The 23,101-nt window shown below is 33.1% G+C and overlaps 1 protein-coding gene across 1 annotated transcript in view; it reads right to left on the reverse strand.

The window, feature by feature from the left end:
• The window catches only part of ORC3 (origin recognition complex subunit 3), a 56,022-nt gene that overhangs the window by 13,998 nt on the left and 18,923 nt on the right, over positions 1-23,101 (reverse strand). The window contains exons 10-13 of the mRNA XM_023534840.1: positions 20,700-20,833; positions 20,170-20,233; positions 11,112-11,228; positions 10,172-10,251 (exon numbers count right to left, since the gene is read on the reverse strand). Coding sequence (XP_023390608.1) covers positions 10,172-10,251; positions 11,112-11,228; positions 20,170-20,233; positions 20,700-20,833 — 395 coding nt within the window. The remainder of the gene's footprint in view (positions 1-10,171; positions 10,252-11,111; positions 11,229-20,169; positions 20,234-20,699; positions 20,834-23,101) is intronic.

A 23,101-nucleotide genomic window follows, 5' to 3' on the forward strand; every position in this document is an offset into this window, starting at 1 on the left:
TGACATTCAGAAGTATTAAGGAGAGTTCTCATGATAAAACTCAACTTAGAAAATTTACAAACATCTGGGTTCACAGTCTGGTTCTGGCATTTACTATGTACTACAGAACAAATTACTAAACACCTCTGATCCTTTATTTCCTTGTCTGTAAAATGGAAGCAGGAATTCACATTTCAAAGGTGAGATGGAGGCTTAAAAACGAAATGCAAAGATGCATTTGAAGAATCTAGTACAGTGCTTAACTTACCACAAAGTAGGCATTTAAGATCAGTTTCCCTTTCCTTGAGATCTAAATGTAAATATGAGACAAGAAATGTCTGCTGAGGATATAACACTTATGCTAAGTGTAAACTTGCTTGAAGGACCAAAAAAATATCACAATCATTTTCCTACTTATTACCATTATAGCTCTGCTTTATCTTTTACAGTTTTATAAATATCAGTCTGGAAACCCACTTAACTTAAAATAAGGTAGGATATTCTGCTTGTTCTATAACACAGGTATGGTTGTATAACTCATTCAAGGCCAAAGAGGAAATAATTGTTAGAAATGGAGAGAGAACACAGATATTCTAAATTTAGGATCTTGTTCTCAGGGCCATTACTTATTTGATCTCTCCACTAAGATCATGTTCGGTAACAGAATGAAATGGAATCACGTTAATATTAGTAATTATTAAGTGCCATGACACAAATATACAAATTATTCTCAGCAAATCAACCTTAAGATTACGATAACTAAAAATTCTCATATTAATCATGAAGACACAATCATGCAAATCCAGAATGTGGGCCACTCTGCAAGATAACTCTCTTATGTTTGACATTTTTCATAATAAAAAAATTTGAGAAAAATACTAACATTACTAAGTTACAAAAAGAGACAGATATAAATCTAAGTAAGATTACGAGATATAAATCTAAGTAAGATTAATTTCTTGAAAAATTAAGCTGGTTACTTCAACTAAAATTTAAATGCAAACTGAAAAATAAAAAATATCAAACAACCAATAAATATAGAAACTGGTAGGGGTAGACCAAAGGCAAACTTTTTCCTAGTTTTAAGAAAACATATAAAATCTTTTCTTCTTCTACAACAATGAAATAATTATCCAAAGTGCAATCTTTATCTGTAAATGAGGGGAAGCTAACAGGTCAAAAAAAAAAAACTAAGCCAACACATTTAACTCTTGATTACATTTGAGATTATGTAAAATTTCTGGCTTCCTATTGCCTAGTTGGAGGTAAATTGTTAAGAGAAGAGAGTTAACTTGAAGTTAGACACCTGAACAATCTGGTACACCTGACCTTTAAGCCCTACTCAAACAGATAAGATCAGCATTTCCAGGGTCCAAGGACTCACTGGCACTGACTTGCTCAGCGGGGCGAAGAAGCTGAGGGAATGCTGGCGGAGATCTAGCTTCCCATGCTATAGGCAGCCACACCATGTATCTATTTGCAGGTGACAAAACTTAATATCTAGGAAGATGAAGCCCGGCCAATTATTTATTTTCAGGGTGCAAAAAATGGCATTATGTCATGTCATTTTGAATCTCTTTATTAGTCATAACTTTTATGTGGCATTGGATTGGAGGGGGTATATCTTTCACCTCAGATGTAAACTTCCAGGAATTCAGGTAGCTATTACTCTTTTTATTCTTAGTCAAAGATTATGCTCTTACTGTTTCCAGAGTAGGAAAAGATGTTATACTTTCCCAAGTACTCTCCTGTTTAATATAAAACAAGCCTTGAAGAGAAGCCGATTTGAGCTAATAATGTGATAAACACAATAAAGTGTTTAACATTTTAATTGAATTATATGTGCATACAAAGTATCAACAAAGATGCTTGCTCTCATCACTGTCATTCAACATCATTCTAGAGTCCAGTCACTATGACAAATTAAGGGAAAAAAGCAAGTGGCATAAACATTAGAAAGAGGAAATTATTTGCATGTGATGTGACTGTGAAGTTCAAAAATTTAAGAGAACTGAAGTATTAAAAAGTATAAAAAGGTGTATGGATATGTGTCTGTGTGTATACAAACGTGTTAATATCTTACATGTACATATAATCAGCACCTTACATTAAACTCTTTAATGGAAAAAAGAACATGTTCAAAATGGCAACAAAAACTAGAATACATAGCAATAAACTTTATAACAAGTATAAGACATTAAAAAAATAAAGGCCCTGAATAGATATTTTAAGTTCTAAGCCTCAATATTGTAAAGATACAAATTCATTCCAAATTAATCTGTACTTTTAACACTTTGAAACAGAATTCCAGTGGGTTTTTTTTTTAAAGCCTAATAAAATTATTCTAAATTTCTAATACAGAGGAACAATGTGTATATACTTGAATGCGTGTAGTGGGGCTATTAATATATCAAAAGCTACAATGATTAAAATCAGATAGTACTTGTATAGGAATAGACAGGCCAATAGAAAAGAATATAAGTCTAGGAAGAGATCAAAGAATATAAAGGAATTTGGTACATGACACAAAAGTAACATTTCAAATCAATAGGGAAGAGATAGGAGGTACTGGAAATAACTCACTTGAAAAAAATAGACTACTACCTCAATATATTTCAGATAGAATAAAAACGTGAGTACAATGTAAAAGTAGGGGAAAGAACTACTCTATCAATCACAAAATACTAGAATAAAACAAACAATAATATTTAAGCTGATAATATTCAGCATCAGCAAGTGTGTGGAGAAACAAACAGTTACATTGTTGGTGCAAGTGCACCTTGGTACAACAGTATTTATATTTTGACTCAGAAAGTCTGTATCTATGTATTCATCTTGTGAAAATAATTATACATATCTGCAAACACACTCAACACTAGATGACTGTAACAGTGAGAAAGAAACAACCTAAATATACATATACTTGATATATGTATATCAAATAAGGGGCTGATTAAATATTATACTTTCAAAACATGGGATATTACGTAGCAGTGATAAATAATGAGGTAATATTAGTGATGACAACAATATATGCACATATATATACCAGGTGTCACCTGATCTCCACAACACTGTATGATGTTATTATTCCCATGTTAAGAGATGAGAAAACAGAGGCACAGAAAACTGAAGTAACTTATCTAAAGTCTGGTAATTGTCAAAGCTGAGTTTTGAACACAGTCTGGCTTCGTATCCATGCTCTTACTGACCATGCTATACTAAATCTCAAGGCAGTGTCCATGGTAGAATATTAGGTGCAAAACAACTAACATGACAAAATCAGCTAAATAAACAAATCTCAAAAACAAAAAGAAATGCAAGTTGTGAAACACTGTATGAGTATGATTTAATATTTGTTTGTGCCTGAAAAAAAATCTGAAAATACATATTGCTAACAGTGGATGCCTGGCTTTAAAAGTCATATAATACAAGGGGTAATATCAGAAAAGTATTGCTATGTTTTCATGTAGATTACCATTAGAGTGACTCCAATGAACACTTTGGACAAACCAAAATTAACTGAACAAAATTAACTGAAAACAACTAAAATATGAAAAATTTAATTTATCCCCAAAAGTTTGTTATGTATAGCACCCCAAATAAAAAATTAAGGAAGTAATTAAGGAAAGAGTGATGAACTGTGTTAAATGCTTATAACAGGTTAACTAACATAAATGAAGATGGAGAACTAACTGTTAGATTTAGGAACATGGAGGTCACTGATGACCCTGATCAAAGTAGTTTTGATAATGTGCAAAAACCAAATCAGTTAGAGAATGAAAGGAAAGGAACTGAAAAGATAATGTGACAATATTTTTGATTTTTGGATTCCATCTAGCATGTTGCTTTAAAAGAAATAGAATAAATCTGAAAAGAAATATTTGAATTGAAAAGTTTGAAAGCCACTACACTAGATTACTTTGAAGAGAAAGGAAAAAAAACACATCTAAGGTCACATTAATAGGGAAAAGGAGCTATTTATCTTTAACCAACTTGATTATATCACTATCAGGTAAATAGCTCAAAAAAGGCTTGCGATACTGAACGTGTTAAAGCTTCATAGGTTGTTATAAAAAATGTTTCGTTAACCAAGAGAGAAAGAGAATCATTTAGCAATCATTAAAAGCAATCATCCTGCAGGGCAATGGAGTGTTCTGCTTCATCATGCAGAAAGCCAATAATTTCTGGTTAAGTACTGATTATATAAACGTCTGATTAAAAACAGGCTATAAGGAGAAACTGGTCAATCCAAAGCTAATGCAAAGATCTTCTGAATAATGAGTTCTCGAATTCTCAACAGATATTACCATTATAAAACAGCTTCAGGAAATATTCAAAAACTCGAACTTGCAAATTTATCGATGAAGACTTGAAGAAAACAAAAAAAACTTACAAAAATATTCAGAGTCTTTTTCAAAGACAACACAACAAAACTAATATATGATAATAACAAGTGAAAGAGAAACCAAAAATATGCATACTTATTCCTAAGCCTCAATATTTCATCTTAGATACCACTTCCTCCAAGAAACTGCTCAACTTCCCAGAGAATAACTGTCCAGTCTATTAGTTTCTTAGTACCCAAGAGATCACCCATCACAGCCCCCTACTACTCTGTATTATAATTGCCTACTTGTCTACCTTAATCTGTCACTTGGCAAAAATTCAGTGAAAGAATCAAGGTCATCTTTGCTACCAGATAATTGGTTCCACATATCAAGCACAAAAAAAAATTTTTTTTTAACAGTTGAACAAGGCAATGACACATGCAGTGATAAAGAATTTCATGACCTCAGACCCTAGTGAAGAATAGTTTGTTTATTTTCAAATTGGTTCATGTTGGGGAGCCTCTGGAAGTCATGGTGCCCTCTGTGGAACACTATGCTCTTTTTTGAATGTCAAAATGAATAAATTTAATTCTATCATCTGGTTAGAAACAACTTTAATAAGAGAAAATACATACATATGTTATTGATGCATTATAAAAATATAACCCTGAGTACACAAGGGAAAAAAGTTGTCAAACTAAGTTTGATCAGCTACTTCTGAGTTTTGAAAATTAATATTTCTTATTTATTCATTTTACTAGCAGGAAAGTAGTAGTGGCCACTGTTTAATAAATAAAAACAAAATAAAAATTCAATTTTCTTTTGTTTCTTAAGATAAAAAAACATTGTTCTCTATAGCACAAGTAGGACTGAGATACCTTAGTCCAGTTTTGGACCAAGAGATCAATTTGAGATCAACTGCCTAAAATCATCCATCTGCTCCACAGTTAAGACTTCTCCTTTGATGGCTTCATTTCTTCCTCAATTTTTGTACCCTTTTTTATTCCCCTTTATTTTCTAGTACAGTGTTTCTCAAAGTGTGGTTCCTGGACCATCTGTCCAAATATGGTAGAGTGCTTGTGAAATACAGGTTCCCGCTGACTACCATCAAGGTTCCTAAGAGTCAGATTCAGAATCTTTGGGGAGAGGACAGAAATTCACACATTTAATACACTTTAGCTGATTCTTATGCACACTAAAGCCTGAAAACCATTACTCGAAAAACAGTACTCTCAACATCTTTTCCTTTAAAATGAGCTTCAATAATTCAGCTGTTTGTCTGATCTTACCACCAGCTTACAGATAACCATAGAGAACCTAATGTGATGTAAACTGAGGATTGACAATCCTTATTCTAAAAGAAAGAAATTATATTTTCATAGTGCAGTCTCTTATAGATTCTGCATGGTAAATCTAGATTATCAAAAGTTAGGTTACTGCTATTTAGGAAGCATCTCATAGACTGTGGAGCTGTGTCATTTTTCCTAACTATAATTTTAAGTATCATCTAAAGTCAGGAAACAATGCATTATTTAGATTCCAAATCTCTATTCTCTTTGAAGTAATCTAAAGTGATCAAATGTTAATATTGCTTGGGTCATATTTTTTCAACTCAATGAAAGCTGAGCGGATCTGCTAATATGTTACTGTTTAACTGAAAAGCCTTATTCAGATGTTAATTTCTTTCAGTATAAATTCCTTTAGCTATCAATCAACTTCAATTTACAAATCTTATTTCTGTAGCAAGCTCATAAACTTACACTTGGGATAAGCAGATTAGACATTGTGGCTTTCATTTGTCTGCAGCCTGTGTCAAGATGATTACTGTCAGGATTAGGGGGCAAGGGGTTGTATCCACAGAAGCTTGCTCTGCTAGCTCATTTTAAAAATTTGAGTATGCTCTGAACGTGGACTATTGGCCACAATATAACCTATATAAATTTCCTTTTATACCACCTCTCAAACAACTGGAATAGGGCTGAAAAACAGACTGAACTTTGAAGATTCAGATTTAAATTCCATCTCTACCAACTGCAGAAAAGTAGATGTTTCTGGTTTTGGTTTTCTTATTTGGAAGAAAATGGATAACTCTGGATGATGGCGGGGGGTGAGGGGAGGGGGCGGAGAGAGGCAGAATAAATTCCCCTAAAAGATGAAGCACACTTTTCATTATCCCCAATCTAAGAATCACTGCCACAGTAATCCATATCCATCATGTTCCTGTAAGTCGAGGACTCTGTGCTTTAGATCAACCCTTAAAACAATTTTAGTCTGAAAAATTCTTGATCTAGTGTCTGATTTCTAGGTGGCTGTTTAAGAGATTTTCTCCAATAGAAATTTTTCCTCTTAAGGTCTTTTATAGCTAACCAGGAAAAGCCAGTGTACTCGCCTAGCTCGTTGCTAGGTTAGCATCAGTTTTATCACTTCATGTTTCCAAATGGTCTTTTAACTTAAATATATCCTTATATAATGATATATGGTTTGAGTGAAAAATTGACCAACTCATATTCTGTATATGGATGTGGTCTTTGTGCTCCAAGCATTGACTCAGAGAAGAAAGGTTATGGAAGACACACAGAACCAATGTACTCATGTCAAATTACGACATATTATAAAGGCATACTTGCATGCTCCCCCCACACACCAATGTCTGTTGCATACATTTTTAAAATAACTGTGATATAAAATTCAATAGGTTGTTTCTGCTCGTGAATATAAAATAAACATTCTCTTATATTATGACAAATTTCTTGCAAATAATTTTTTTAAATTGGGATATAATTGACACATATTTAGTTTCAGATGTACAACATAATTCAATATATGTAAATATTGCAAAATGATCGCCATAGTAAGTCTAGTTAACATATGTCATCACACAGTTACAATTTTTTTGAGATAAGAATGTTAAAGATTTACTCTCTTAGCAACTTTCAAATATACTATATGGTATCATTAACTATAGTCATGCTGTACATCTCAAGGCTTCTTTATTTTATACCTAAAAGTCTGTCTCCTTTGACCACCTTCACTTATTTTGCCTCCTCTACCTCACTCCTCACCTATAGCAACCACCAATCTGTTCTCTCTATCTATGAGTTTGGTGTTATGACAGCATTTCCTTCTTTTTATAGCTTTTTATATACATACACACATTTTCTTTATCCATTCATCCACTGATATACACTTACGTCGTTTCCATGTCTTTGCTATCGAATGTAATGCTGTAATAAACATGAGACTGCAGGTATCTTTTTGAGTTAGTGTTTTTCATTTCCTTCAGATAAACTCCCAGAAGTAGAATTGCTGGGTCATATGACAGTTCTAGTTTTAATTTTTTGAGGAATCTCCATACCAATTTCAAGTCTACGTTCAAGTCTTTAATCAACTTTGAGTTGATTTTTGTAAATGTATAACATAGTGGTTCACAGTTTCATTCTTTTGCATGTGGTAGTCTAGTTTTCCCAACACTGTTTATTAAAGAGACTGTCCTTTCCTCATTGTATATTCTTGGTTCCTTTGTCATTAATTGCCCAAATATGTGTGGGTTTATTTCTGGGTTCTCTATTCGGTTCCATTCATCTACGTGTCTGTTTTTATGCCAGTACATTGTTTTAATCATATTACTTTGTAATATAGTTTGAAATTGGGAGGCATAATGTCTCCACTTGTATTCTTTTCTCAAGACTGTTGTGGCTATTCTGTGTCTTTTGTGCTTCCATATGAATATTAGGAATTAAGTACTTTTTAATGGTCATAAAATCATCAAGTAGATTTATAGTGACTTAAACATGCCATTTTTTAGATAAAAGGGATTTTTCAAGAGAAATATTGCCTTTAAGGAACTTCCTAAGAAAAAAAAATTCAGATTGGAATTGTTACTAGACTATGTTTCTAACAGTACCTTAGTTTTTTTTTCCAAAGTACCATTCAGTGATCATTTTATTTTCTCTCATGACTTAAATTGTTTGAAGGCATGTGATGATAATATCTAGTTTCCATTCAGATGATTCCTACTTAGAATGCCTAAAGTGACAAGTGTCTCTGACTTCTTGTCTACCTCTAATCTGTAGAAGAGGAAGAAAAGGAATCCAGTGTGGAGGTTCCCAGATTCCTTTTCTCTTGCAGTGCCCACTCTTGCCTGTCCTTGTTGTAGCTGCTATATTTGATCCTTAATGCTTTTTCATATTCCTATATTTCTGACCTCAGCTTAGCAAAATGACTGGAAGTTTGCTTTATATTTATTGCTTTTGCTTTACTAAGATCCCCAAATCCATATTTTAGATCTTAGCAGAGAACAGTGGAAAGTATAACAGCTTTGAAGTCAGGCATGTGTTAGAATCCTCATCCTGTCAACAGCTAAGAGATCTCAGGCAAATCAATTACAACCTGTGCTTCAGTTTCCTCAGCTGTGAAATGTGGCTAATACTATCTGCCCAAAGGTAAACTTCAGTATTAGACTGGAAAATGTACTGAAAGCACCTAACACACTGCCTGGCACACTGCAAGCTTTCATACACAGTGATTACTACAGTCATCATTATTATTATTGCTCATGATTCTTTACCCTTGGCATTCCTAATCCTTGACCTGTACCCCAAGATAACACATACCATGATATATAGAAGGAAAAGAACAAGTCCCTCCCTGACAAAGGAATCTATGAATTTAGGAATACCCAAATGGAGAAGGAAGACAACCACTAATCACAGAGGTTAAAGAGGAAACCCAGCAAGAATAAACTGGATGTTTGAGAGAGGCATGTTAACTTGAATAGAAAGCAAAAGAAGTCTCAGAAATATTCCAGCTGAAGTATATAAATGCATAAAAATCTGTTAGTGACATTTTAAAAAAATGAAATAAAACATAGCTTTTCAGTGACAGTCTAGTTTCCATGGAGTTATTTTTCCAGATAGCATAAAATTAGTTTCCTAGTTTAAGCTGCACCTGCTATATCACTAACATTTGTATTATTAAGTCTCTGGACTTAAAGTGCTTTCGATGTGAATTTTCCTCCTACTGTGCCCATCTGTTCTTTTCATGAGAGACCAGAGGAAACCACGACTTAATAAATATCTAGTTCTCTGACTTCTTTATATTTTCATATAAGCATTTATATCCACTGAGGAAAATTATAAGACTATATACAGAAACTTAACTCACATTTGACTTTCCTTTTCTCATTGTCCAAGTGGTCATTATTTTTATGGAAAACTAGAAAGTCACCGCACATATAAGAAGTAAAGCCAAGGAAAACAAATGATTCTAACTTTAAAAGGTACATGTGTCAGGGATGGTAACTGATCTCAGATGTCTGATAATAACTCTAAGATATCTTATTTATTCATACACTATTAGATAAATAATGAGTTATCCAATGTTAATGTGGACAGAGCCAACTCAGGTGGAGGAAAGCATCAAGGCCACAGCCTACTTGAGGTTGCTACTTATCAAAGTCAGCAGTGACTTCCTTCACAGGATGTATTTCACCTAGTGATGCTGCTCCTCTATCCAACTAGGTCGGGACCATGGTGAGCTCACTTTCCACGACTACTCTTTCTGCTGTGACGTCAAGCTGGCTAGATTAAAATTAACCATACCTAAATTAACCTCGTATGGTGTTAATATGTGACTAACCAAACACTTGTTTTACTTTAAAAATCATAAGTTCAAAAACAAGGTAATATCAGCGAAGACATGGATGGCTGCTACACAGTCTATAAACTATGAACATAAATTCAAGATAGATATAAATATTGGCCACAACATGACTACTTATGAAATTCCTTGGCAGGCAGAGGTGTGGAGGAAGGTGTTACTTACTGGCAGGCTTAGAGCAGACTAAGAAGGAAAAAAAATACCTCAACAGCTGCAAGGCCGATGCATACTCCTCTGAATCCCATATGTTCTTTTCTAAACATGTGCAGTACAGCTCTCTGATCTGTAAGTGAACAGCATACTTGTAAGGAACCAAAAGTGATGTACTAAGTTTGCATGCTACTAGTTTGACAAAATCATAAATGGTCAAGACAAAAAAAATTAATATTATTAAAAATAGTCATTTTCTTTAAATGACAACAGATGGCATATATCACATGCTTCAGTCTTTATAAGAATACATTTACATAAAAGCAAAATGAGACTATATTGGGACTAGCTGTTATCACTGGTCACTTTGCAATAAGAAAATGATAAAAATGATAATGTGATTATTAAAAAGCAGGATTAATGGCAGAAATCATCTTACAAACCAGTCATTTTTATATAATTATTCTCTAAACCTTTGAGTAAGGATTGAAAGATTTTAAAACACAGAATTCTTCCATTAACATCCACTCTATAGATGGTTCATAGGCTTATCATATGACACAAAGGTCAGCAGAGCATAATTTTGCAAGGAGCAGAAGTACTGCTTCCCTTTTAGTTCTTGGTGCAATGCAAGGTTAACCATTATGCGTTCTCACACAGATTTCTTCCATTTCACTAAGGTATAAGATCAGCTCTCTGAGCAATAAAAAGGTGTTAAATAAAGTTAAAATGACTTAGCACAAATAAAATACATTGTCAGGTAAGCAACACCACTGGAATTCATGTTGTTGTTTCTAGTTGTGGCCATCAAAACAAAAAATATTGTTTCAATTACCAGTAACGCATTCAGCTGGAATGGATTTAGACTGTGTGTGTACTCACTGCAAGATTTGGATCCATTTCATATTCTGATGTCTGAATGCTACTGAAATCAAAGCAAGAAACAACCAAAATTCTGACTTCACACATTGTAAATGAGGAAGTTTTTGTTACCTGTCGACCCAACGGGTACTTGGGAAGAGAAGAGGTGAAATGATGAAGACACCTCAAAACCAGGAAGTAATTTTTATGGTAAATATGCAGGTTGTCTAGTAATGATTGTGTTTCCTCCTAAAAAATCACAGAATACATATACGTTAGCAATTTAAAAGTATAATAAAATCTACTTCATGGATATATATAATTTCTGGAAAATTGACAAGAAGATTCAGAATTACAATTAACTGCCTCAATTCTGAGAATTTATAATGCATACAAAATCCAGGATAAAGGCTTGGTATTTTTGATTTAGTATCAAGTCTGGTGATATTTTACACACACCGAAATTAATACTGTAATTTAATTTCCTATCTACAGCATTGCTATAATAACCTGGCTCCCCAAAATACATGTAAAAAAATACCCTGTTGGATGCCTGTGTGTGTCAGTCACCTGGTATGCGCCACAGTGAAGTAGGCCCATTACCCTCTACCTCAGTGGCATCAGAAAGGTGAGAAGACAACCAGAGTCCAGTACCAATGTAGTTAACAGTTGCTGAGGTTCCACTTATGATGTATGCTTTTCTTAAAGTACTGCTAGAGTTATGTTTGAAAGGGAAGAAAGAAATCCTACAGAAGCAACACCACAGCTGAGTCTGCCTTTTGTTGAGAATCTCCAATATGTACTAGTTTTATTCACTTTACCAATTAAGAAAAAAATAGTGAAAAAGAGAAATCTGAAGCCAACGAGCTTTATAATTTAGAATCCAAAAAGTATCATATGAGAGATAGTATCTCTAAGAAATCTCACAAATCAGTTCAAAAGTATTTTTTGAGGGGAGGAGGGTTGTAGGAAAGGAGAATTATGTTTTCTAGAACCTTTTTAAAAAGTTTAGAAATGATTTTAAAACACAGCATCCTACCAATTGTTTTTCAGGCCTCGATACTTTCATAACTGCTTACTTTTGTACTGTTTTCTTAGGATTATCATATCTGTGGCATGGACTTCAAATTTATTTCTCCTCTAAGAGGGCAAATAAGACTTTAGCTACTGGGCTGTCTTTTTTCAGTACTATCTTCCAGATACCCATTATTTTTAGCAGTCATCTATGCAGAAAATAACACCTCAGGTATCAATAAATTCAAGTAAATCTAACCTATATAAAGCAAGAAATCTGATACATTTTCTTAAACTCTAATTTACTTAGAAATCAATTTCTTGGTCAGCAATCTATGGGTCATTATCTGAAAGCCTAGGGCAAATGAAAGAATAGCTTTTCATACCAAAATGGTTCTCCTCCCAGTATTTAAGTTAGGTGGTAATTTCAAAAATATAGGTGTCTTATCAACAGTACACCAGTATATCAGTACAAAGGGTACTTTAGCCACCACTGAAAGAGCATACTTTAATTCTATGTTTACTGTAAAGTATAAGAGATTGCATAAAGCCAGTAATTGTCTTGATGTGTGCTTAAATAGCTTTAAAAAGGGGAAATATCCTAGAGAAAAAGGAATCTATTACTGAATAATTATCGTACTTCAAGCTAATTGCACTACCTATTACTTTTGCTCTGTGAAGTAACTTTATGTACTAATAACTGTGAGACAGAATCGAACTGCATCTTTAATTTACTTGGATGAAGAGAGAAAATCACTACTTTAAACAGTACGAGCAACATTGCACACTCAAGGAACTATGCCCTGGAATAAGTGTGAAATGAAACGTATGTACATTTTTTTGTTTCAGATGTCCCTTTATACTTCTCACTGTGTGATTACATCCCTGGGCTGAGGGGAATTCTAGCATTTAAAAAATGCTTTATTCATATAATATGGCAGACTATATCATCTGATGCTTAAATAAGAAAAGAGAGTTCTGGTTCCAACACTGGAAGTAAAATTGGCTATGTTGGACATAATGAGAGATCTATTATACCTGTCAAAGGGATTTTCAAGAGTAATTCTGACCATCCCAGATCTTTGCCTTATGTGCTGACTTTATAATCTAATCTCCACATGCGAAAGATTCCACTGTTATTTATATGTTATCAGCTGCAGCAGAAAATATCACAAATGATTAATTTTATTTTTCATGTACTCTGTTCTCTAAATTCTTTGTCTTACTGAGATGCATATCTGCAAATACCTTTACCTATTCAGGCTTACAATTCCTAAAGCACTTTATGAATGAACACTTTTTTATAAACTCGAACCTATAAAAGGTTTTGATGAATGAGAAAATTTCCCACTTAATACATTACCATGGCATCATACTATGAACAAGTAAAAAACGAAGCCTGTTAAATAGCAATCCTGTTTTCTGGTCATTAAATTTTTCCTCCAGCATCTTTTCTGCATTAGTCATAGTTGCCACTGTTTTATTTCATAATTGTGTTAAGGATAGATTCTTTTCAGCAGAGATACACTTTGCCCAGGAATTCTCATTATTTCCCAACGAGATAAGCTTTCTTCTGTTCTTGGAACATGAAGATCTCCTGGCCCTTACTGATCTTTGATACGGAAATAGGAACAGAAATATTTCTTTGCTATAAGAAAAACAGAGCCTCCTCACTCTTCTTCACACATGCCAGACACACTCCAGCCTCAGGTCCTTTCCACTTGCTGTCTCTCTGCTTGCAATTCTTTTCCTCCAGATTCCTGCATGGCAAGATCTGTAACTTCCTTTAGGTCTTTATTCAAAATTCAACTTCTCAGTAAGGCCTTTATTTAAAATTTCAGTCCCACTCCCCATGCACAACAAACTTCATATGCTCTTTCTTGTCTTCATTGTTTTCCCCTTAGCAATTATCACTAACATAGATAATTTTACCTACTTAGCTTGATAGCATATAAACTCCATGAAGGCAGGAGTTTGTCTGTTTTGTCTACTCCTGTACTCTCAGCACCTAGGTTAATCCCTTGAGCACAAAGTAGGCACTCAAAAAATTAGTGGCCAACAGTCAGTCACTCTTCTAAATAAGAGCAACTGCTTGTTGTATTGCTGAAGATGGGCCAAATTTACTAATTTTTCAAAAAAAGATAAAAGTTTGAATTTGTAATATGAATTTTCTCAATTGGTAAATGTTGACTCAGATTTTTATAAAAACACTATGGACCTAAAGAAAAGACATTTATATTAGGCTGTGGATTGCCAGTCTATGTGTGATACACTCTTTAAAATCAACTGTCTCCAATCACAACAATCCTGTCATTCATTCAAAAATCATTCATGTATTATTGCTTACTTATATGACAAGGCCTTTATTATTACTGAGCTAGTTACTTTCTTTTGAGGAGAAGGCAATGGCTATGTAAAACTCATATATATCTAAAGAAAATATAATCAGATAGAATTACATTTGCCATAATACTTAGTTTTTGCATTTATTTCTCTAATTTCCATAGTAATTACCATTTTTGTCTCTAGAATTTTATGTATAGGGGTGAAGAGTGACCTAATGAAGATTTAAAGAAAGTATGTAAAAATGACTAAAATTTTTAATAATCTGCTTAATTCGATCAATTTACTGATTAAAAGCTGGTAAAACACTTATATTCAATTTTAGGATTAAGAGATATCAGCTGTCCAAGAACACAGCATATTCTCATTTATTACCTCAACAGAACTAAGCATTATTTTTCTGAGAGAAGGCTGACAGTGTTTCCCAGACTTGACTTATCATATTACAGCTACCTAACGAAAGCCAAACCAGCTTTCTCCTAGCTCTTGTGTGGCATGAGTGCTAGTCCTGCAATCTGTCTCAGCCTTTTGTTCTCTGTATTCCTACCCCAGTTTAGATCAGAAGCACTTGATGAAAGGTTTGGATTTAAAATGCCAATTCCTAACCCATTACTAGGCTAATACCTAGTTTGTTTGATCATATTTGGTAGTTTGTTTTGTAGTTGGTTTCTTTTTTCCCTTCCTTTTCCTCTTATTATTTTTCCTAATAGATTCCCCACCTGCCCTTAGGTCTATCAAAAGAAAAAGAAAAAAGAGGTGGGGGCAAAGGAGAAATGCAGGTCTCCACCAAGCTCATGAACTAATTTTGTAACTTTTGTTCATGAAGCGCCATGACAAGCACACTACATAGTGAAAAGAAGTCCTTGCTCTACCACCAACTTGCTCTGTAACTCTAGACATTTCACTTTTCTCCTGGCTTCAGTTCTTCATTTGTAAAATGAGCATGCTGAATCAGGTTATCTTTACAATAGTAATATATTATAATTCTAAGAAGTTCAAGACTTACTTCCCATTCTCAATGGATTTAAAATCTAGTTGAGCACATAGGCATTGAAACATAAAACATTAACAAGTTAGAATAATAAAACTTCGACTGTCACCTGTAAGACAGTGAATCTCATTTTCTACACAGCACAAAGTTTAAGCCTTTTAAGAGTTGAAACCATGCCAAATAGCTTTAAGGAAAATTTGAATAAAAATATATAAATTGATTGTCTTAAGTGAAGTATACAGAATTAGTAATTCATTAAATATACTGAGTATAATGTAACTTCTTATTGACAAGACCAGATCAACATAAATAGCAAATCATTACAGGTACTACAGACTAAGTGACTGGGGTAGAGAGCCCAGGATTAAAAAGGACCTAATTGTAGTTACTTTGGGATTTATTTTTATTTTTAAAAAAAGCCTTTTGAAAATAAAGTGTATATGTGTGTGTCTCTGTAAATGTCATTGTTATGTATGTATGTATATATCTTATACATATATATATACACACATATATACACATACCTACATATATATAGTTATATATACACACATAATTATACAATGACATAACTATATATATTTGGTGGGAAGAAGGGAGTTGTTTCCCTTTCTTTAACTGGAGCAGCAGTGCTACATGCTGCATACCTGGCCACCTGAATACAAGGCTAAAGCTGCCTGATATCAAGTGGTTTTCTAAGCATCCTACAAATTATCTTAACTTGCCACAGTATTTGAAAACCCCATTTATGATTTCACAAACACTAATAAAAAACTTTAGGCACCTTCTTGTCAACTTATATTAATTCTTCACAGAAAGTGTGTGGGCTTTGACATCAGGCCTGGGTATGAATTCCAGATCTTCCATTTGCTAATTATGAGACTTTAGATAGGCAAGTTACTTAATCACTCCCCTTATCTATACAATGGGATGTAAAAGCATCTGTCTTATGTGGTGGCTGTGACTCAATGAGACAATGCATAAAAACTACTAATTGGGAAAGGCTGTTAATATTCTTCCATTCTCCTAAAATATGTGCTTATGAAAAGGAAGAGAATTTTTCATTATTTAAAAATTTTTTCCAGTATTTCAAGGCCTGGTGTTTTTTACTGTCAGATAATGATAACAATTATGCAAATATAATATGAGGCCACAGTTCTCTCAAAGCAAAATTTCAGGCACAAACAATAATAAAAATTTTATCTCTGTAATTATGTTGAATTTGAACGTTCTATTTCAGGCTCTTCTGACAGCTCGATTTCTCATGAAATAGAGTTTCATAAATTAAGGGTTTAAGTTAAAAAAATAACTAAACCAAACTATGGGGCAAACATGGTAAAAATATATCATCACTTCTGCTATTTCATCTAAAACTTATAGTTGTCTAACGTAATAATTTACTTATCTTCAATTAAACCTATGCGCTCAAGTAAAATTTTAATGAGGAATCTAAATGATTTAACAAGTCAGAAAAAAAATTATTACTAATGTGTTTAATGAACAAGTAAATAAAATCATAGCATTCTAGAGGTAAAAGAAACTCTAAAGATTATTTGATTAAACTTCTTTTACAGGTTTTGAAAGCTACTGAGTTATCAGAATTTTGAATTAATGGGAGCTTATGCAAGCTTATTCTGCTTAAACTTAGAACTTGACTGTTAACTGTCTGAGTACACTTTTTGGCCACTGTACCCAGCTGCACTGTACAATTGTTCAAGGGACAGACTATTCAGAAATGAGAAAATGCACAGAATCTTTAGTCTTTGGTCAACTGTATATGGCCTTTTAACATCCCACCTTAGCTTGAACTTCCTAGTGAATCTTCTACAAATGTACATGGTTTAGACAGCTGAATTTTTAAATTTAAAAGTATTCTCTCAAAATGCCCAGTCTTTAATTATAAAATACAAAGCTGGCATATAGTTTTAAAGCAGTATCTAAGAAACTAAAGGTTCATAATTTTAAGGGATTTGAAGGTTTTTTTAATATCTTGAGTCCAGTCAAAGGATAATTGAGAAGAATCATTTGTGTAGGTTGAGATTTCATAGAATAGTTCTACACTTAAGAAAATCAAGTTAAGGGAAACAATTAACAACATTTACTTCTAGAGAGTCAATCTAATTCAGTGGTTCTCAAAGAATGGTTTCTAGACCAGCAGTATTTGCATTACCTAGAACTCTGCTAGAAATGCAGAGCTACAAAATCAAAATCTCTGGAAATGGAGCCCAGAAATCTGTTTTAACAAGCCCTCCAGGTGATAATGATTTGAGAACTATTGGTTTAGTTCATCAGAGTAGAGAGCAAAGTAGACTTTTAGGGCAGAAACAGTCCAGACATAAAGAGTATACATTTCTCTGGAGTATACTTTCATGTCTATGTCTTAGAAATCTGAGTATAGAAAATGGGCACAAAATGATAAACTTTAACAATAGGCATGTCTACATAACTGTATAATCTGTATGACTATATAACAGAGTATTTTTTATATATATACTATATAGTATGTAAAACAGAAAATATATAAAACTATATTATGTTGATATCTTAATTTTTTAATCAGTAAAAATTAAATAGTAACAATATGATTTATAAATATAAAAGTTTTGTTATATTTATTTCTAACTTACTCTAACTTGCTGAACAGATTTTATCACTTATGAGGAAATCATACTAGAAATTATTATTCAATTTTATAGATAAGGAAATTGAGGCTTAAATAGGGTAAGTGATTTTCTTAATAACACATGGCTACTGAGTAGCTGGAGTTCAAATGCAGGATTTCTGAGGTCAAGATCAAGATCTTCCCCTATATGATGCAATATCATATTATAATGTACAGTTTTTTCCAATTTCCTCGTGGTAAAATACACATGAAATGGATTATTGTGTATTTTAAAATAAAACTATAAAAAGAAAAACTATAAAAAGAAAAAAGCATGATAATAAAATATTCTAAGATACTTTCACTCTACAAAAATCAACAGACACACTGATTAACTTTTTTCAGACATCTTCTATTCTTTAAATTCAGCAGGTAGCCAGCAGAAAACTTTTTCAGGGTAAAGGTGCAAATTTTTCACTCCTTCATATTTCTCACTATGTAAGTCTCAAGAAAATATGCCTTTAATGACAAAATATACAATCTTAAAATGAATACAGCAAAGATAATAATATACAGGGCTGATATGTGCAACAAGAACAAGTAAAGTATAAATAAATGCATAGGAAATACACAAAAAGTTACTGAAAAGCAGGGATAAATGTTAGGCTACTTCTCTAACAGACCAGCTTAGACATTCTCTCCCTTTGTCATCTCAATGGTTAAAGGTACTCTTTAAAATTTATTACTGGCTTCTGAAAATACATTCTTGACAGAAAGTTCTAGCAGGAAATGCACTTGGCAACAAACTCACTCAGTAGAGAGCTAATCTATCTAATCTTAAAAGATTCAGTAAACATGCACGCATCCTCTTCCAGCGGTTTGTAAATTTCCTCTCTACCAAAATAACCTGCATTAGGGTTTCAGGACTTCCTATACTACTCTGAAAAGGTTACAGAGATTATTAAAATGATTATTAAACCTAATTTAGAAGTGATTTTATATTACAGCCCAGTGTGGATTCTGCATTACAAGTAATGCTGAATAAAAGTCATTCTCCACCATATTGTTGTGTGTCAGTTATACCTCAATTAAAAGCCATTCTTAATGTTTTTTGAGAATTTACAAAAAGGAGGTAAATTAGTATTTAAGACTATAGAGAATACATGCCCTGTAGGAACAAACACTCTTCTACCCAAAATTTGGAAATAGTGTGTATCAGCAAAACTCACACACAGCACCAGGGCTTAACTTTAATCTCATCTTAATTTTATTATAATTTTCTAATGACCTTTTTCCTTAAAAAGGCATGAAAAGTATGAATAAAAGTGTGACATGCATTTATAATTATCCATCAGGAAAGGACTTGTTAAATAAAATGAAGGTACATTCATTCAATAAAATACTTTGCCACTTGTTAGTACTGGTATGTAATAATTTTCAAGACTAAGTGGGAAACAAAACAAGGTACAGAATATGTACATAATATACTTATCTTCTGTAAGACAGGTGAGGAAAGCCCCATAATATATATAATTACTCATGTATGTGGAGAATATCTCTAGAATGATGTATAAGAAACTAGTAACACTGGCTGTATCCAGGGAGGGAAAAGAAGGTAGTTAGAGAATAAAGGTGGAAGGGAGTTTTTTCACTGTATATTACCTTTGCCTTTTGAATTATGTACCACATCCAAGTATTATTAATTCAAGAAAAAAAAAAATTTCCTTCTTTTGATATTTTTATGTTGACTCATATATGCTAACTCATAATATTTTAAACTAATTATTTCTTTCCTGACATTATATTATCAATATATACTGACTTTTTTTTCAAGTCAAATCAATACCCACTTAGCACTGGGTCCTTAGCATGGCTTCTATGTGCTTTTATTTATGTCAGCCTTTAAAAAAACATTAAAATGAGATTGCCTGCAAATTCCAAAATTGCTATGTGGAAAGAAAGCTGAAATCTAAAAGTATTTTCAAAATAGACCATAAGAGAAAGCTAGTGTTCTAATTAATATATTTTTTTCTCAATAAAAAAAGTCTTATTTCTTGAATGAGTTTTTGTGTCACCTTCAATAGTCACATTCCTATATGGTTATCAAGACCTACTACTTCATTCTGCAAAGCATATTAGGAGTACAGATAGGTTTTATAAAATTAACTCAATAAATGTTATGTGCATATTCCTTTTCATGAAGGAAAAAAGAGAATGAAACAAATACATTGCATCCCTACCTTTAAAAATCTCTCATTGGTCAATAGCGCAACTTGCTTTTCTGCAGCTTGCTTTTCCACATACCTAAAATGTTTACCATTCCATATACGAAAAGAGAAAATTAAATATTTGAATAGCATACAAGGGAAAAGAATTATCCAGATTCATGGTCACATTCTTTCCTTTCTTCTCAAAAGTAAATCAAAGATAACAGTCATAGTTTAATGATAATTTTTAAGTCCTTGAATCAGCTGCACTTCATAGTCTAGGAATCTTATCATAAAGGCTAGAAACTCCAGAAACAGAAAATGTTATTTATAAAAAGTAATGCTGGAGAACCTGAAAATTAAGGCCCCTTGTAAAAATATTTTTCTCTACGTCAAATTTTCAAATCCAACAATCTCACAGTTAAAAACAGAAGGGTTTTAATTTGCTCTAAAAAAATTAAAAGGTTATTTTTTCCTTTCTTCACTTCAAAAATAAATGGATCTGAGATCCCTTATTTTGCCCTAAACTCTATTATATGTTAATTACGTAATTCTTTTTTTACCTCCTAAATGATGGAAGACGTCGGATGTTTTCACATTGATTATCTGATAAAAATTTTATTCTTCTCTTGGCTTCTGGGAGATTACAGCACAGAACACTGAGGGGCTGGGAATAGAAATGCTCTAACAGAGAAAGCTGAAAGAAATATAAAGATTACATATATTTGTTACATTTTGGCAGTAAATCTTTTGCTCTATGTCTGCTCAATGTTTTTTTTTTTTTTAAACAGCAGAAATACTTAAGGCACTAATGTATTAATAATATCACAATAACACTGCGAACAATGCATAAATGGCTATATACCTTTAATATTTTAAGGCTCCCATTTTGTGGACAAGGTCAGAAAATTATAATCTCTGAAGCAGAAACTAAAAGAAACTAATATAAATGGATAGATTAGCTATGTGCAGAGCAACTCACAATAACAGTAAATGTGGTAGGGATGGGACTGGGGTGTGATCTAATGGTCTAACTGATGCCCAAAAACTCATAAGAAAATACCAATCTAAAGTAAGTGTAAAAACTGGTCTGCTAAATAAATAAAAATGCTACAACAGTAGAAATTTTAGCTACTGATAAAAAAAGAATAATGCAAAATGAGGGATGGCTAAAGAAAATGTATCTTTAAATTTAGTTTTATTTTACAGAGGAAAACATAGTACAGTATCTGAGCATTCTAGTAATTGGTATGCTGTGATAGGCACAAGGGGGAATGGTTTTCCAGATTCTACCAAGTCTTATATCTCATAAGACTTTCCAAATGTTAAAAACCCTGATTCTAAGCAACCTTCTCATGACTAGTTTGGTTTTTCCAGATACCTTGATACTGGACAGACAGTTCCCTAGACAGCATACAAAACACATTCTAATTACCAGAAAGTAGCATTCCTCATCACAAATTAACAAATTAACATGCTAGTTTATACATCACTGTAAAGATACTTGAGATTGATCCTTCCTGGGTAAACTGATAATGAATTTCTGAGCGTACAGAGCTAAGAAGCAGATACCCAAAGCTAAAGAAAATCCTCCAAAATAATCCATTCTGGAGGAAGTATAAGGCTGTAAGGCAAAGGGCCAGCCTGACAGAAACAAATGAAAATAGAAAGCAACTGTTCATGCCAAGTGCTAAATTATTTTTGCACATATTAACATAATCATGTTTCTTAACAGTTTCCCATTACATTAATATGATAATATTTATTCCAATATTAACACTACCTATTAAACATGAGAAAAGTAAAAAATCAAACACAATAAGGGACTTGCTGGGGAGGAGGAATGAGAGCAAGCCACGTGAGTTATAGTAGAGTTATTAATGGGATAAGAACCTAGTTTCACTTAACTCTTTTGTCCAAGTGTATTCTCAATATCTGAGTTAATCGACAAGTTAGTTAACGTATCCACCTAATCAGGGAAGGACTTAAACATACACAGAATGATTATATGCCCTATTGTACCTCCTACAGAAATCAGGACTTACACATGTTTCTTATGATTAGGAAAACTGGACAATTGTGGTCTAAAGGTTCTGCCACTTACTAGCTGTGTGACCTTGCCCAAGCTATTTAACCTAAGCCTATTTTTTCATGTGCAAAACTGAGGATAATAATACACATTAATGAAACAAAATACTTAGTAAAGTGCTTAGCACAAAGGAGGTGCTTAGTAAATTATCAGGAACCTATAAAATCATCTAACCTGATTCCCCTTATTCTACAGATGAGGAAACTGAGACCCACCTACAGGTTAAGTAATGTGGTTAATGTCCTTTTCTTCACTCACTTTCGCAATGGTGTTTTAGACTACAGTTTACATTTCCTAAAACTCTTTCTTCTCTTGACTTCATTGATATTCTACTTTCCACTGGTTTTCATTTTTGTTTTCAGTCTCTTTTTCTTTTGCTCCCTCTTATATGTCAGTGTGCCCTACAGTTCTTCCATTCTTAGTCCTTTCCTCGCTCCTCTGCTTGATGCCTCATCCTCATTACATGGCTTCAACCACCACCGTTTAATGATAAAGTCTTAAATATTTCTAGTCCAGTTTTCCTGAGTGCCAAATCTTTATATCCAACATAGCCTAAATTAACCATATTCCAAAAGAAACTCATCCTTTTCTAACAAACTGGCTTTGATTTATATTAACATGCACACTTAATAAATGGTACCAACCTCCAACCATCTGCTAAGCTAGAGCCTATGTGTCTGTCACTTATGCTCCACTCTTACACATCCTATTATCCACTTAGTCACCAGGTTCTGTTGATTCTATCTCATCCTCAAATTTGTTTCCTCCTCTCTAGTCCCATTATTACTACCTAAGTTTAACCCTTATCATATCTTGTCTAGATGACTGCAACGACCCTCTGATAGACCTCTCTCCCTCTATTGTTGCCTTTGCCTG

Source organism: Pteropus vampyrus, unplaced genomic scaffold, assembly GCF_000151845.1.
Source record: "Pteropus vampyrus isolate Shadow unplaced genomic scaffold, Pvam_2.0 Scaffold133, whole genome shotgun sequence".
In the NCBI taxonomy this organism is placed as follows: Eukaryota; Metazoa; Chordata; class Mammalia; order Chiroptera; family Pteropodidae; genus Pteropus; species Pteropus vampyrus.